Source organism: Oncorhynchus clarkii, chromosome 22 (assembly GCF_045791955.1).
Source record: "Oncorhynchus clarkii lewisi isolate Uvic-CL-2024 chromosome 22, UVic_Ocla_1.0, whole genome shotgun sequence".
NCBI classification, from domain to species: domain Eukaryota; kingdom Metazoa; phylum Chordata; class Actinopteri; order Salmoniformes; family Salmonidae; genus Oncorhynchus; species Oncorhynchus clarkii.
In genome coordinates this window covers 19,078,362-19,094,924 of record NC_092168.1, presented here as the reverse complement: position 1 = coordinate 19,094,924, position 16,563 = coordinate 19,078,362, and the positions used below count along the sequence as shown (strand labels likewise).

The window sequence follows — 16,563 nt, the reverse complement described above, 5'->3', positions numbered from 1 at the left end:
AACACACTGGCATTAAGTTCTAGGAGTTCTAGGAGTGAGAGCTGTGGGTGGAACAGTTTAAACTATATGTTCTACTGACCTCTTGATAGTGAAAGTAAGGTAAAAAAGTGACATGAAAGTTACATTCCAAACATACTAACTTAAAGAGAACTGCCTCAATGGAGGCCAGGAAATGTCTCTTTTCCTCTCCTCTTATGAAAAGTAAAAAAGTATTCTTAACTGTAAAGTTTGCATTCAATCAATCAATATATTCCACCACTTACTTAGTGAACCACTCTCTCAATATAATGTATTACTGCCAAACTTTGAATTCATTCTTGGCAAGTTGTCTCCACTTTGTTTGCTGCAGCTCCTCCCTTCTATCAGCAGCCATTGCATATTTTCTGAATATGTCATCAGCAGCTGTGTGAGCTTCAACAATTCTAAAATGTCTGGTCTGAATTCAGAGTAGGGTGGACCTTTTCCCATTAGGAAACAAGTATGTTCTTCAGTTTTAAAGGGAGAGTTCATCCATATCGCCTTTTAGAAATAGACCTAATTACATGGATAACCAGTAATAAATCCTATTGATGCTGAGGTACAGTATATACACCAAAATGGTTGACTCACCCACTCACAATAGCATTAACATTGTTGCAATCAAAACAACATGATTGGTATGCCCATAATATCATGCTCCAAATGGTATGCTTAAATCAAACAGAATGCTTGAACTCTAGATTATAGAATCTAAGTAATACATCCTCTTAACACATATCTGCATAGACCCAAAATAAACGTTTCCTTTATCTCTCCAAGGATTTACAGGGGGATAAACGACTGTGGATATGAATAGCCCCATCCCAGAGAGCAAGCACGGAACTCTTCCAGAGGAAATTCCGCTGTGACAGGGCTTCCTGTGATGGAGCTAGCCCAGCCTGTGGGGAGGAGACTGGACTGAGAGAGAAGGAATCTGCCCTGGACAACATGTGCTACACAGAGCTATCCCACCACATATGCACGCATGGATGCACACACAAGCACAGCTCCCCCCCAACCCAACCCAACCCTAAACCTAACCTTAACTCCTACCTCTAACCCTAATTCTAACCAAAATTTAACCCCAAACCTAACCTCTAAGCCTAAAATAGCATTTTTCCTTGTGGGAACCAGCAAAATGTCTGAATTTTCCTTGTTTTACTATCCTTGTGAGGACTTCTGGTCCACACAAGAATAGTAAAACCACACACACACACATGCACACACGCACACACATATCTGTTTTACTATCTTTGTGGGGACTTAACATGTGGGGACTTAAGGGGTTATTTTCCATAACCCCTTACCCTAAACCTTAACCCTTAACCTAACCCTAAACTTAACCCCAACCATAACCCTAACCTGATCTCCTAACCCTAAACTCAACCCTATGTCTTAACCCTTACCCTAATACCCTAACCCTAATTGTAGCCCTAACCCTAATTGTAACCCTACACCTAACCCCTAAACCTAAAATAGCCTTTTTCCTTGTGGGAACCAGCGGAATGTCTGAATGTTCCTTGTTTTACTACCCTTGTGAGGACTTCTGGTCCCCACAAGGATAGTAAAACCAAACACACACACACACACACACACACACCTTAATAACCTGCCAACACACATAACTGGGGATGGAAAAGACAGCATGACCACGTCATCAGTCAGATAAAACCATTAAAATCAGATATCAACTACTTTAGTGGCCTCACTGAGTCTGGGTGGGTGAATAAAGATTTGTCTGACTGGAGCCAGAAACCCTGTACGGTTGTGTAGATGCTGTGTTAACTAGAGATTATCCACGGCCTATTAAGCGAAGCTTGAACGGAAAATGTAAATAGTTTTGTCTTTTCACGATGGCAATTATGAGGCAATTTTGCAAGCAATTGTTCCCCACAGAAAAAACATGTGGAACCGCTTTGACCACTGCACACATTTACAGCAGGCATCCAAAAGCTGCACTCAATAATACTTCACTCACTGAGTCTTTTCTTTTGCCAGTAAATGACTGCTTTCAGATGTTTGATCGCTGAAAACAGCCATCAATCTTTCTTAATGGCTGTTGTATAGGTTAATAAGTCTATGTCATGTGGTTAAATGTCACATCTAATGTATCATGTGTCATATAAAGTAGTTATAATATGACATCTCCGCCTAAGAAAAGGCAACATAGCCTGTGAGGTTTTCAAAGTTATTAAACAAACCAAACGTATCAGTTAACAGCCCGGCTCTTTCAAATCATAGCAACTCTGGTGAAATCATCCAATTTAGTTTCCTAGTACCCATGACTCACAGTGAAACTTGCAGACATTTCCATGGTCAGACATTCACATTGGTCTGGCTTACTGTGTAGTCTGCTTGTTGGGAGATGAATGGACATCGTTTGTGACTAACAAAACAGTCGTACATTGTGCAAAAAAAGTACCCCCCCTCACCGGGTAGCATTTGAACACATCATAAGCCATGGCAATATATATATATATAGAATTACATGAAATGTGCTGTAAAATGGCTAAATGTTCTCTCATTCTCATGGCAAAATGTGTAGAATTGCAGGAAATGAGCTCTAAAACTGCATAGTTTTCTCTTTGCCCCATGGCAATATGTGTCGAATTGCAGGAGATTTGCTTTAAAACGGCAATAAAATGTCCACCGAGAACGACCCAGATTCAAACTGGCAGCATGCTAAACTGGTCAGTGTTGATATTTTAGTGTAACATTTCTCGTGAAACAACACTCATCGGTGTAAAAAAAACTCAGTGTTGGTTTTAATAACCAGAGTTATTGTTTTATACTTTGGAAGGTAAAACAGTCCCATCAAAACAACTCCCATCATTATCATATTCCCCAACATGCTCTACTGCATTGTTTTTTGGTGGGAGGGGGATATCTGTGTTTTTGCATGTAAATTGATTGATTCATCTCATGCAACACAAAAATAAATATCCTACATTTTCTAAACTAATCCAAACAGTTAGTTAAATATATTGTGCCCGTTACTGAAATGGTTGTTCCAGTTTAAGTGGTTTAGGTCTTCTTATCAACTTTCTGAATGCAGGTTGCAGGTGAAAATAACTTCTAACTGTTAGATATCCTAACTCCGGGTGGATTGCAGTTGGAATTACACAGCAGCATAATGTGACTTGCAGGCCTGATGTGGCCTGTAAACCAGTAGTTTACTAACACCACTGTTATACATACAATTTAGCCAATCAAAGTAATACCTGATGTAGAAATCATCAAGTTACAGTTTAATGATAGCATTTGCCTAGGTACTCATTTGGTGAAAGCCATAAGAATTCCATAACCATGTCTCTGTCACTAATAAATACAACCATGAGTGGAAACTCTACAATTCACTCGGAAAGAAAAGGCACCCTGTGAAATATGCAAGATCAGTTTTCAACATACAGTGTTAAAACAACATCCCCCCAAAATATGCTATAAATGTTAATTTCCCAACACCCTGAGAGTTACGCCTGACAACACTGAAAAGTGTCATTGGTATATGGATTAACACTGTAAGAAAGTACATGAGTGTTAAGAGCACAACACTGCTTAGTGTTGATTTCAAATATGAACATAGCTAAAATTTACATTTCATAACACCTAGATCAATATAAACACTAAGAAAGTGTTGATTTTAAAGGAGATGTAGAATTTTAGCATTGTAATTTCAGAAAACCTCCATAATATATCTTCAGTAATAGTGGAATGAAAGTGTTTCACAATAACTTTTTGGGCCAATACAAAATCATAATTTAAAATGCAAATTTCTGTTTCACAACGGCACCTTCCCTCACTTATATTTGCATCACTATAAAGTGTGGTCATCTACCCCTCGAGCACAACTAACAATGGCATACTGGGGCAAGCGAATAGAGAATGATAGAGGCCTCTAGTGGCCAAAAGGCTTCCACCATTTTAATGTAGTTAACTCAGTGGGGCTTCCAACTTCATTGGCTGATCCCTCCCAGTGACCCTGTTGGAGTCATCTCCAACTGGGCCATCAGGAGGGATCAGCCAATCGTGAAGAAGAAAATTGAATTCTATAAAATGTAGATAACCATAATGGCGCTGCCATTTCTGTGACGGATGCTATAATGGCACAGATACAAAGATGAGGGAAGACGGCGCCATGCTCCTAACCGATTGTGTTTTTGAGTTTGTTTTTTTCCGTTGTTTGTAACTTATTTTGCACATAATGTTGCTGCTATCATCTCTTATGACTAAAAATAACTTCTGGACATCAGAACAGCGAACAGCTTTTTTTTCCTTTAACGAGTTCGACGAGCCCGACATGAACAACATACTGCTTTCCCGGAAACAGGCCCAGATCCCCATCATTTGCTCAAAGAATTTGTAGGCAATGGAATAAACCACCTCTGCCCTCCGTTCTACTAGCTAACGTGCAATTATTGGAAAATAAAATCGACGGTCTACGAGGAAGATTAAACTACCAATGGGACATTAGAAACTGTAATATCTTATCCTTCATGGAGTTGTGGCTGAACGATGACATTATGCTGGTTATATCAGCAGGATAGAACAGCTGCGTCTGGTAAGACAAGGGACTATGCATATATGTAAACAACAGCTGGTGCACAATATCTAAGGAAGTCTCAAGGTTTTGATTGCCTGAGGTAGAGTGTCTCATGATAAGCTGTAGACCACACTATCTACCTACAGTGGTTCATCCTTTAAAAGTTGCAGCGTACTGAAACATAGCTTGCGTGGGGCCGCAGAATTCTATGGCACATTATTAAGTGCTAACCAATGGTACCACTAATGCTAGTTAGTGCTAGTTCGACCACCAGAGGGCATCTTTGAGAATAATTTGATATCTTTCAATTGTTGCTGAACTAGAGAATGTAAAACCTTTTTTTGTAAGAACATAGTATATGGGACTGATTGGTGTATCGATTCCAAGAAATACAAAAAACCTTCTGGGTTTCCATTAGGATGGAATGGAAGATATGGCACTATACAACGTGACTGCCGGGTGTAGACTACAGTACTTGGCAATTTAGCTAAAGAATCCCTGTGTCATGAGGGAGACTGGGGTTCAATTCCCCAATGGGGAGGAAGGAGTAGGCTGCCCTTGTAAATAAGAATTTGTTCTTAACTGACTTGCCTACCCAAATTGAGATTCAGTGAAAATAACAATGATCATTGATTTATCAAGACCAGTCCCCATGCTTGTCCCAGAGCAGTGTGAAAAGGTACTAAAATAGTTGTAGGGTAATGCTTCTAACTTCAATTAGCTTTTTAAATAAATAAGACCTACACCACTTTTAACAGCACATTACTCAACACTAGTGAGACTCATGTCACCTACGGTAGGCCTAAAGTATATTGAAAAATATGACGTGCCTCTCCTCCAATAATTACATATAGAGGATTGGAGGATTGGAGGATATTTCTGTAATTCAGTGAACTTTAATCACATAGTAATTCGTTATGGATCCATAGCCAAATAAACATCGGCATTTTGAAAGAGTATTTTTATCATTATTTTATTAACGAAAGCATAAAGATGCCATCCTTAATTACATTGTTTTAGTTTTAACATGCAGATTGGCAATAAGAACAGAGGGAACGTTTCCCTAGTCAGCGCCATTCTTAGTGCAATGCCCCTTAAAGTGTTGGTCTGTGCTACCCAGTGTGGCAGGGTGGGTGTCCATCCCCCCTCTCCCTTCCTCCTCCTCCCTTCCCCATGGGCTAGGTCACTCTTCTGTGCGCGACTCTGCTGCCCATCCCGTGCCCCCTGCCCTCCCATTGTGCGCCACTCGGGAGCCATGACCAATATGACCAATATATATTGTCCTGCTAATAACAGGGTTAATAATATATCTGTGTGACTATCCAAGGGGCTTTTATATAATTCTAAATTAATAATAATAATAACTGCTTTGTTTAAAAATATATATATTAAGGATGTGATTTTGTTTTCAAATAACGTAAAATGAGCGAGAAAAAGCCCATTCTTGAATATGGGGTGAGACATTGTTACTAATTTGTATATAAATAAATCCAGATTACTATTTAGAATTATTTATTTCTGTTTTTAGAGGGAGGGAAACCAAAATCCTACAGTCATCTCATGGGTGTCCCAGTCGAGGAAAGCACAGGTATTGAACTAGCATCTGGAGCAACACAGCTTGCACTGCTATGCAGTCTCTTACACCGTTTAGCCACTCAGGCAGTGTACAACATGACTGGTCGGGTGTGAGCTACATAATACTGAAGTTGTGCACAATTATCAGTTTCTATTTAGGTTTATGTCACCCATACATTGTCAGTTAGAGACACAGTAGGCCCCAAAAGCATAATCAGTGCTCTAACTCCCCCTTGCGCTGGTCTGGAGCAATGAAGTGGTGATGCAGGGTACCGTACTAAGCCACAAATTACCTCTAAGTACCGCAGCATACTCGCAAAATCTTTAGTTGAGAAACCAATGTGGAGAGGTTTCATCTGTATTTTTCATAGCTGTCTACTTACCATCACAGACCGATGCTGGCCCTAAGACCACACTCAATGTGCTATATTCGGCCATAAGCAAACAGGAAAATGCTCATCCAGAGGCAGCGCTCCTAGTGGCCGGGGACTTTAATGCAGGGAAAACTGTTTTCTCAAATTTCTATCAGCATGTTAAATGTGCAACAAGAGAGAAAAAAACTATACACCACTTTACTCCACACACAGAGATGTGTACAAAGCTCTGACCATAATTCTATCCTCCTGATTCCTCCTGACAAGCAAAAATTAAAGCAGAAAGCACCAGTGAGTCGGTCAATAAAAAAGTGGTCAGATGAAGCAGATGCTAAGCTACAGGACTGTTTTGCAAGCACAGACTGGAATATTCTTCCCGAAGCAATGAGGAGCACACCACATTAGTCATTGGCTTCATCAATAAGTGCATCGATGACGTCGTCCCTACAGTGGCCGTACGTACATACCCCAACCAGAAGCCATGGATTACAGGCATTCCCACTTAGCTAAAGGCTAGAGCTGCCGCTTTCAAGGAGCAAACTCTAACCCGGAAGCTTATAAGAAATCCTGCAATGCCCTCCGACGACCATCAAACAGGCAAAGTGTCAATACAGGACTAATATCGAATTGTCAATAACCAGTGGTTTAAAGTGCTTAAGTAAAAATACTTTAAAGTACTACTTAAGTCATTGTTTGGGGTGGTATCTATACTTTACTTAACTTTTAATATTTTGTACAACTTTTACTTTTATTCCACTACATTCCCAAAGAAAATGATGTCCTTTCTACTCCATACATTTTCCCTGACACCCAAAAGTACTCTTTACATTTTGAATGCTTAGCAGGGCAGGAAACTGGTTAAATTCGCACATCTGATCACCCCTACTGCATCTGTTCTGGTGGACTCACTAACACAAATGCTTAACTTGTAAATTATGTCTGAGTGTTGGAGTGTGCCCCTGACTATCTGTCAATTTAAAAACAAGAAAATTGTGCTGCCTAGTTTGCTTAATATAAGGAATTTGAAATTATATATACTTTTACTTTTGATACTTAAGTATACTTTAGAAATTACATTTACATTTGATACTTAAGTATATTTAAAACAAACTACTTTTAGACTTTTACTCAAGTAGTATTTCACTGGGTGACTTTCACTTTTACTTTAGTCATTTTCTATTAAGGTATCTTTACTTTTGTTCAAGTATGAAAATGTGATACTTTTCCCACCACTGTCAACAACAAATATATAATTCTTCAGGCTGTTTGAAGTTGGTGGACGAAACTGAAAGTAAAATAATCTCCACCATTGTCCATGCTAGATGGAATCTTGGGATGTCGGATAGCACGAACCTTTCCTCCGTATTGCTGGGAAATGGGATGGGGGGGACGGAGGAGAGTTGTTTATATTTAGCTTTAGTGTTGTTGCAATTCACCTAGCTTCCACATGGGTGAGACATTCTACATGTAGCGCCTTTAACACTCCTGGTGTTGAATCCTGTTTATTTCATTTAAATTGCTGTGTAGTTTTGCAGAATCTAAATTCCCTTATTACATGTATATCTGATACACCATCTCCCCAAATAATGATCTCTCATGCCTTGTATGAGTGTGTGTGTGTTTGTGCATGTGCATATGTGCATGTGTGCATCATTACAGATGTAGGATCTTAATTTGACCTATATCTCAGCAATAAGTGATCAAATTAAGATCGTACATTTGTACATTCATGATTATGTGTATGAAGTAGTGTCATTCAGTAACAGTTAATCAACTAACAGATCCATTGTATAGTAATGAGAGCCAGAAATGGATCTAAAATCCCACTGTTCACCACATCTGATATAACCTACATGTCACAGCACTCAGTACTTAACTCTGTGCTGAGTCTGAAATGGATCTGCTTTTCCTACCATATGAGTGTAATTGCGAGGGACATTACAGAAACGGTCATACTTGGAACTGGAAAAGAAGTAAAGTATTCTGCACTTGCTGTTGGACCATTATGACACCTAACAACAGACAGACAACCTACCAGAATCTTAGCAGTCAGAAGTAGTACAGTAGACACAGAACAGTTGGAATCCTTGGCTTGAGTCAATGCCAAGAAATTCTCTGAACATATGTGTTCCAAATCACCCGAAACATCCCTTTGGCAAATCTGTTCTGGTATTTGACCAGGAACTCTAGAACCATGCAATCTGCAACGCAATATGTTTTGCCATGGCAAAAATGAAAACACGAAGCAGACCTTACTCTTTGGTCCTTTAAAAACCTGCTATATGTAAAATGTTGTGCACTATAGCTTGGGAAATAAATAAATGTGACCCTGGATGACAAAATAATGATGTTTGTTTCCAACATTAGGGCTGTTTTCCTAAATTTAGTTAAATCCTCTTCATGTTTTGCTTCCTTGCCACGAAATTGATTGCGATACTGGTATCGTCCCGACCCTAATTATGTTGTCTATATAGCTCTTTGGGTCTCAAAGTCATGCACACAGAGTTTACATTTGATGTCCACATTAGCAAATTAGCCAACATAATAGTGCTTCAGTGAAAATCATTCAGGTAATTGAAGAATCTAAACTACTCATGGAAGGGTCATATATTTGCCATGCTAACTGACAATATTGGAACCCTTTTCACTTGTGCCAGTAAACTTTCACCCATGAACTTTTACCTGTGAAAAAATGTGATCATGCCCTACATAGGCAAGGAAACAGACGAGCAACTGGCACCTGATTTAAATAGTTGAATGGAGTTGTTAAAATTAATACTTAAATATTGAGCAAACATGGGGGGGACAAGCTGAGTTTAAAGGGAGCTAACACATATCAGTCTGTCTGACTTCCATTCGACTTCCATTCCTTTATTCATTAGTCATATACTGTGTCATGTACCTGACTGAGTCACTAGATGTTCTTCTGGGTAAGTGCTCTGCAGAGGCTGGTGGGAGGAGCTATAGGAGGATGGGCTCATTGTAGTGGCTGGAATGGAATTAATCGAATGGAGTCAAATGTGGTTTCCATATGTGTGACATGTTTAAAACAGAGGAGGTTGGTGGTAACTTAATTGGGGAAGACGGGCTCGTGGTAATGCCTGGAGTGGAATAGGTGGAATGGTAGCAAACATGTTTTCAATGTGTCTGATGCCATTCCATTCGCGCCGTTCAAGCCATTATTATGAGCCTTCCTCCCCTCAGCAGCCTCCACCGATTTAAAACTGTTCCATGTTGACACACGAGAGGAGGACCGTGCACATGGAAGGAACCTACCTCTAACCCCAGTCAGCTGTCAATTAAGTTTCCTACACAACAAGAGCATGGAACCTAAACATGACCAACATGACCATTGCCACATACTAGTCTTTGCAAGCAGCAACCATAGACCTTAACCACAGAATCAAGCCTAGAATTTAGGTTTGTGCAGGCCACATGTACTCAAACATCGGGCAGCACGTGGCCCACAGAAGGCACACTACAGACAAGAACCTATAGGAAACCACTTCTGACATCATACAATCAGTATCTAAAGAGTATAATGTATAGTAACAAGGTTTAATAATTGCAATGATCAATTCAGGAAAGTATATGTTTAGTTGTGCTGCAGAACTGGGTTCAAATAGTGTCTAAAATATTTGACTTCTGCCTGAGTGCCAGATGGGCACTTTTGGGACTATTCTATTGGTTTCATTATGCCAGGCAAGCTCAACCAAGCACAGCTAAACAAATACGGTTTTAACCCAGGTATGTAGTGCTGACTCATTACCTGGGTCTCAAGCAATGGACCTGCATGGCAGAACCTCCCATAATGTGACATGACATATCATGAAATTGGACGATTTAAACCAATTACGCAGGCTTTGAAATGGTCACCAGGGGACAAATAGAGAACACGCTTAGTGGAAGAGAACAGTATATTTAAGACTGCCAACCTCCAGTGGATCAACTCCAGAGGGCAGACACCCCTCCTGATCTCCTCTGACAAAATACAACCAGCTGTATAAACATTCAAAACCTGCAAAGGCAACTCAAAACGACAGACGCACACCATTTGCCAGCCAGTTTGTGTTCTTGAACGAAGCAGGTGCTAACAGACCATCTTGTCTGGACAGGTTGTTGAATGGATCACAGAGACGATTGAGAACGAAGTGCCATTCAGAGCTGACGCAACATGTGCAAAATTGATGTTTTCTCACTTTAAAACAGTGGAGGCTTGGGAGCTGGAAAGAGGAGAGGGGGCTCCCGCCCTTAAGCAATGAACCTACATATCCACAATTTCCACATCACCTAGGCCCCAAGCCATACCCTGACACACCACATCTTACATCAGCTCTATAACTTCCTCCCCAGCCTCCATCCTTTCAGCCAATGCTTGTTTTAATACTTTCCAAATACTGCCAAAGCAACTATTTTAACATCTGGAAATCATCCCCCCTCCACTCCACCGTTTGCTGACTGCCATCATTTGGTTTATAAGTAGTGGCCTCTTGGGCACGAGCTGCATTAAAAATCTATCTGCTCCGTCAGTCTGTGGTGCCGCTGAGTCACCCAGGTTCAATGCCATGGGCTATCATGCCAGGCAGTTGATAAAACAAGGATATCTGGCACTCTGGTTGAGATGTAACCCACAAAGTACAATCTGGATTTATTTTAGTCCAACACGGGGAATAAAAGATGCATGTAATCAAGTCATATGGCAAAAAGGCAGCACATGGTTCTAATCAGTGTCGTGTCTGGTGGACCTGGTTGAATTCAAGTTTGGACATTTAGTGTTTGCTGAGAAAACCGTCCATTTGATGCATTGAAACTGATGTGGCAATAACACCTGGAACCGATTTGCGAGTCAAAGTTACCTCATACTCTATAGGTTTCTTGATTCAGAATACCAGCTTTGTTTGCCTGTTGCAAATTACCCGCAGAGAGAGAGAGAGAAAGTTATCAGCCTCTTTGGCATTTGTCCTAAATAAATACCAAAAGGTTCACAAAAAAATAACAAATCTAGTATAAAGACAGTTATAAGTAAATGAAAAGAAGGTTCCACAAAGGTTAAAATGGTTTAATGTGAAAAGTGAAGTCCCTTTGATGTACAGTGTTAAGTGGCCATCTTTGAAAATGGTTTGCAGGCAAATCAGTCTGCCCTTTGGGAGGGGGAGTGTTCACACACTAACATATTCTTGAATGGCTTCTCACAGCTCTACTGCTGGGCACGAACTGCTGCTTTTGGTCACTTGGGACAGTGATCCTTGCACAGTATATACTCAGAAAAAGACTTACAGGACATCTTGTATTGTGCCAGTAAAGATCTACCTGTCAGAGGAACGATGGTGTTTGCATGTGTGTGCCAAGTTTTCACCACTCGTTTGTCACAAGACTATCAAGAGTTTGAGACCCTTCAGCAAGCAAACTTCCAACAAGCGCATACACATACAGTATGACATTCATCTAAAACTGTAAAACTCAACATTTGTATTTCAAACATTTGCTCTAAACATGTTTCCAGCCTTCAAAGGTACATCTTGAACTCTCCCAAATTCTTTCCAAGTCTCTCCCTCAGAAATATAGCCAGTTTATTTTAAAAAACACTTTAATACCCTCCACAATCGTCCTCTTCACGGTTACAGTCTTTTTTCCAGAACAGATACATATTACTGTTATATTCCAATTATTCACTATCATCAATATTCAACCACACCGAACTTCAAGTTGGCATTTTCTCCATATAAAATCTAAATTAAACCCAGTCACACTGCATATTATAGATCATATATGCTTATATGCTTACTAAACTGAAAACAAATCTTGGAATATTATACAATACATTTACACTTTTGACAAAGAGCCTTTAAAATGTGCAAAAGAGCACAATGAATCATTGGGTGTGTCTAGAGTTTCCTCAGTAACACCTCAACATATTCAGCAGCTCATTGCTGTCACCACATTAGAGACTTTATTTTTCATAAAATCTTTATATAATTGCAATACACAGATCTCAATTTAAAGTCAGTTTCACACAGCAGGAAAATAATCCTGCAGAAACAGGAAATGTGAAATGTTATGTGGATTATAATTACAGTGGCTTGCGAAAGTATTCATCCCCTTGGCATGTTTCCTATTTTGTTGCCTTACAACCTGGAATTAAAATAGATTTTAGCGGGCATTTGTATTATTTGATTTACACAACATGCCTACCACTTTGAAGATGCAAAATATTTTTTATTGTGAAACAAACAATAAATAAATAAAAAACTGACAACTTGAGCGTGAATAACTATTCACCACCCCAAAGTCAATACTTTATAGAGCCACCTTTTGCAGTAATTACAGCTGCAAGTCTCTTGGGGTAAGTCTCTATAAGACTGACACATCTAGCCACTGTGATTTTTGCCCATTCACCAAGGCAAAACTGCCCCAGCTCCTTCAAATTGGATGGGTTCCGCTGGTGTACCTTAATCTTTAAGTCATACCACATATTCTCAGTTGGATTGAGGTCTAGGCTTTGACTAGGCCATTCCAAGACATTTAAATGTTCCCCTTAAACCACTCAAGTGTTGCTTTAACAGTATGCTTAGGGGCATTGTCCTGCTGGACGGTGAACCTCCGTCCCAGTCTCAAATCTGTGGAAGACTGAAACAGGTTTTCCTCAAGAATTTCCCTTTATTTAGCACCATCCATCCTTCCTTCAATTCTGACCAGTTTCCCAGTCCCTGCCGATGAAAAACATCCCCACAGCATGATGCTGCCACCACCATGATTCACTGCGGGGATAGGGTGTTCTCAGGGTGATGAGAGGTGTTGTGTTTGCACCAGACATAGCGTTTTCCTTGATGGCCAAAAAGCTACATTTTAGTCTCATCTGACCAGAGTACCTTCTTCCATTTGTTTGGGGAGTCTTCCCCTACTTTTTTCTTTAAGCAACAGCTTTTTTTCTGGCCACTCTGCTGTAAAGCCCAGCTCTGTGGAGTGTACGCCTTAAAGTGGTCCTATGGACAGATACTCCAATCTCCGCTGTGGAGCATTGTAGCTCATTCAGGGTTATCTTTGGTCTCTTTGTTGCCTCTCCGATTAATGCCCTCCTTGCCTAGTCTGTGAGTATGACCAAATTAAGATACTGCATCTGTAGTCTGGTTCTGATTCAGAGTGTCAAACAGAGTTTGATGGGTTCTTGAAATGACAAAGTTCTAAATACAGGGTTTGTTGCTGACGTTCTAAGGACTCATAAACACCTTGGAAAATTGGATGGCTATGCCTTCCTGCTCATAATGATGTAAAGTGGCTTAGATTGTAATCCATTCAACACTGACCAACTCTCTATACTTAACATAGTAATTTAATGAAGCCATACACTAAAACATCCCTCAAAAGCAGTTGACTCCTTTTTGACTTAGTTGCAAGAATTTGAGTCAACATTCTGCTGCTTTGACAGGAATACATTTTTGATGGTCTTCTCCCTGTGCTGACATAATTTGTCAATGTTCTGTGGGAACATGAGTTCAGGTTCTCAGTGCCTTGTTTCATATGGACAAATATGGAAACCCTTGCATCCACAGAGAGCAGAGGGGAAAACTATAGACCCTCTGGGACTAGTGCTCTGAAATGGAATAAAATGTGAGGAAGATAATTTTCCTCTGAGGAGTCATCACCAGTTGTCCATTTTGAAGAGGCATTAGGTCAGGGGCCCTACTTAAATATGGCGTATTTCAAGAGTATTGGATTTATTTTCCCATCTTGTCAGGCTTCACAGTTGGCCATATATTCCTATAATAGCTAATGTAATAAATACTATGGAAGAGATGGCTCTATAGCAACATCATTGTAATAACGGTAATTAGCTCAACACAAAATGTGCCGACATGTTGAACATCATTACACTTCATACATGCACAGACGTAAAACAGGCATTTTAAAGTTCCTGTTCATTCCACCACAAGAGGGCTCCCTGTCTAGGTTACACCGATGTCATGTTTTGGGTGAATTACTTTTTAAAAAATCTAACAAATACAGTATCTATGGGTACTTGGAAAACAAACTCCAATTGAGCTTAAGCTACAAATCAAACATATTGTTTTGACAGCTCACTGAGCTGAAAACAGGGGCCACTCAAAGGCCACAAAGATCCTTTTCAGTAGTCTGCTTTATGGTTTTCCCCTCATGACATCATACACTGAACAATATTCCATGACATCATGGCATTTAAAAAACATAAAGTCACTACAACAGTAACACTCAGCTCTGGGTTTTTAAGTGCTGGGTCGCTAGTCTGTAGGCTACCTATAGAGAGCTCCAATGACTCTGCATTAGAATGCAAGCTATGTTCCATCCGAGACACATGGTGTTGAAATAGTCTAGGCAGATGTAGAATGCAGAGAAAAAAAATCTGGTTGCTGGTAACACTTAATGAACAAGAGATGAGGAATAAAGTTAGTCCTCTGGCACTTCTTTTCTCTCTCAGGGCTTTCTTCTAGCACCTTAGATTAACATGTAACATCACTGGCAATCACTGACATACTGTATGTCCATGCAGGACAGTACAGTATATGATTGAGAGCTGATTTCCCACTTTAAGATAATCCACACTATAGTTACTCTCGTCCAAAACTGGAATTCATTTTTGAGTTTCTGCCAGCTAAGGTCTGTGCCAATCATCCTTTACAGACATGTATCTTACATGTTCCATACCTTCACTGTGTCTTCAGCTGCTATTCATGAGAACGTAAAAAAGACCCCCCCCAAAAAAAAAAAAAACACTGTCCTTGCTATCTACTTTGGCAAAAACAGATCCAATTCAATAAACATTTTTTTCTTCTATTTGGTAACAACAACAAAAACACTGAATAATGAAAAGTGCATTACGAATGTAATACACTATTATTATTATTCATGCTTTATGTTTAATTGTTTAATTGTTATCTGTATTTAGCAGAACACACTCCAGAACTACCTTAACATCCAACAATTTGAACCAAACGAGGCTCTTCACAGATAAATGTTCAAATTCAACAACAGAAAAAAAAATCAAGTCCTAATCCAACAAGCTCATGTTTAAAGTTCAACTCATCTTGGAACCAACAGCCACACTCTTAATGCTACACCAATCAGCAATTCATTGTTCAAATAAACTAACAAGGATGTACTTACCACTGTTTCCATCCTGGCATTTCACAAACAAAACTTGAGCCACAGAGACAACCAGAAAAAGGCAAATCCTTGAATGCACAAAGCTCATCATGTCTACAACAAAGACATGGGCTCTACTTGTGCACAAAGTGGGAAAAAAGGGATGAGAAATGCCCAGGTTATCACTGTACCATGTAGCCAGAGAACACTTCCAATAAGCAGCGAGCAAGGCAGACCCAACCCAGACTGCACGAGTGCTTTTTTGGGTAGTTACAGCTTTAAGTGAGAAGAATGCTGGCAACCCTAATTTTCCTCCCCCTTTTGTCAGTCCTCTCTCATAACCATCCAATCAAAGGCATTTGTGGCTCTGAAAACTACACCCTTGTTCCCATCTTTTGAATGATGAATGATACGTTTTTGTTACTTAAACAACAAGATCAGAATTAGAGCAAAGATGAGAAGAAACAGATAAGAAAAGCTTTGTTTGTTTAAAACTGTTTTGCTCTTCCCTCCCCACACCCTCCCTGGAGTGGTTGCTAAGCAGGACTGTTAAAGTGCTGTTTTATTGTCTTCAAGGCACCAAACTTAGCAGGGTCTGAAAGGCAACGTTTTATTAGAAGAATAAGAATAGAGTTCATGGAACATTATCATTGTCGAAAGGTGATAGGAAATCTGAACAGAAAACATGTAATAACGTTGTTTAAATGCTCTTAGGCAGGTCCCTTTGACTTTTGATTGATGGGCCCTCAGAAATGAAAGGAATAACAGTTTGATTCTCCTTTTATAATAACAGCAGCCAATGCAGACTCGCCAGAAAAGGCTAACATCCGGTTTTCAGGGATACAGCATTTTCCCCTGAAAAGCTGAAGCAGGAAATCCACTCAAGAGTCTTTCTATGCCTGAAATGTTAGGTTTTAATATCAACGTAGAGGAGGTGGC

The 16,563-nt window shown here is 39.8% G+C and overlaps 1 protein-coding gene across 1 annotated transcript in view; it reads right to left on the bottom strand.

Moving 5' to 3' along the window:
* Positions 1–15,883, bottom strand: part of LOC139380532 (collagen, type V, alpha 2a) — a 62,652-nt gene extending 46,769 nt beyond the window's left edge. The window contains exon 1 of the mRNA XM_071123271.1: positions 15,646–15,883. Coding sequence (XP_070979372.1) covers positions 15,646–15,736 — 91 coding nt within the window. The 5' untranslated portion in view covers positions 15,737–15,883. The remainder of the gene's footprint in view (positions 1–15,645) is intronic.
* Between the last annotated feature and the right edge of the window lie 680 nt (positions 15,884–16,563).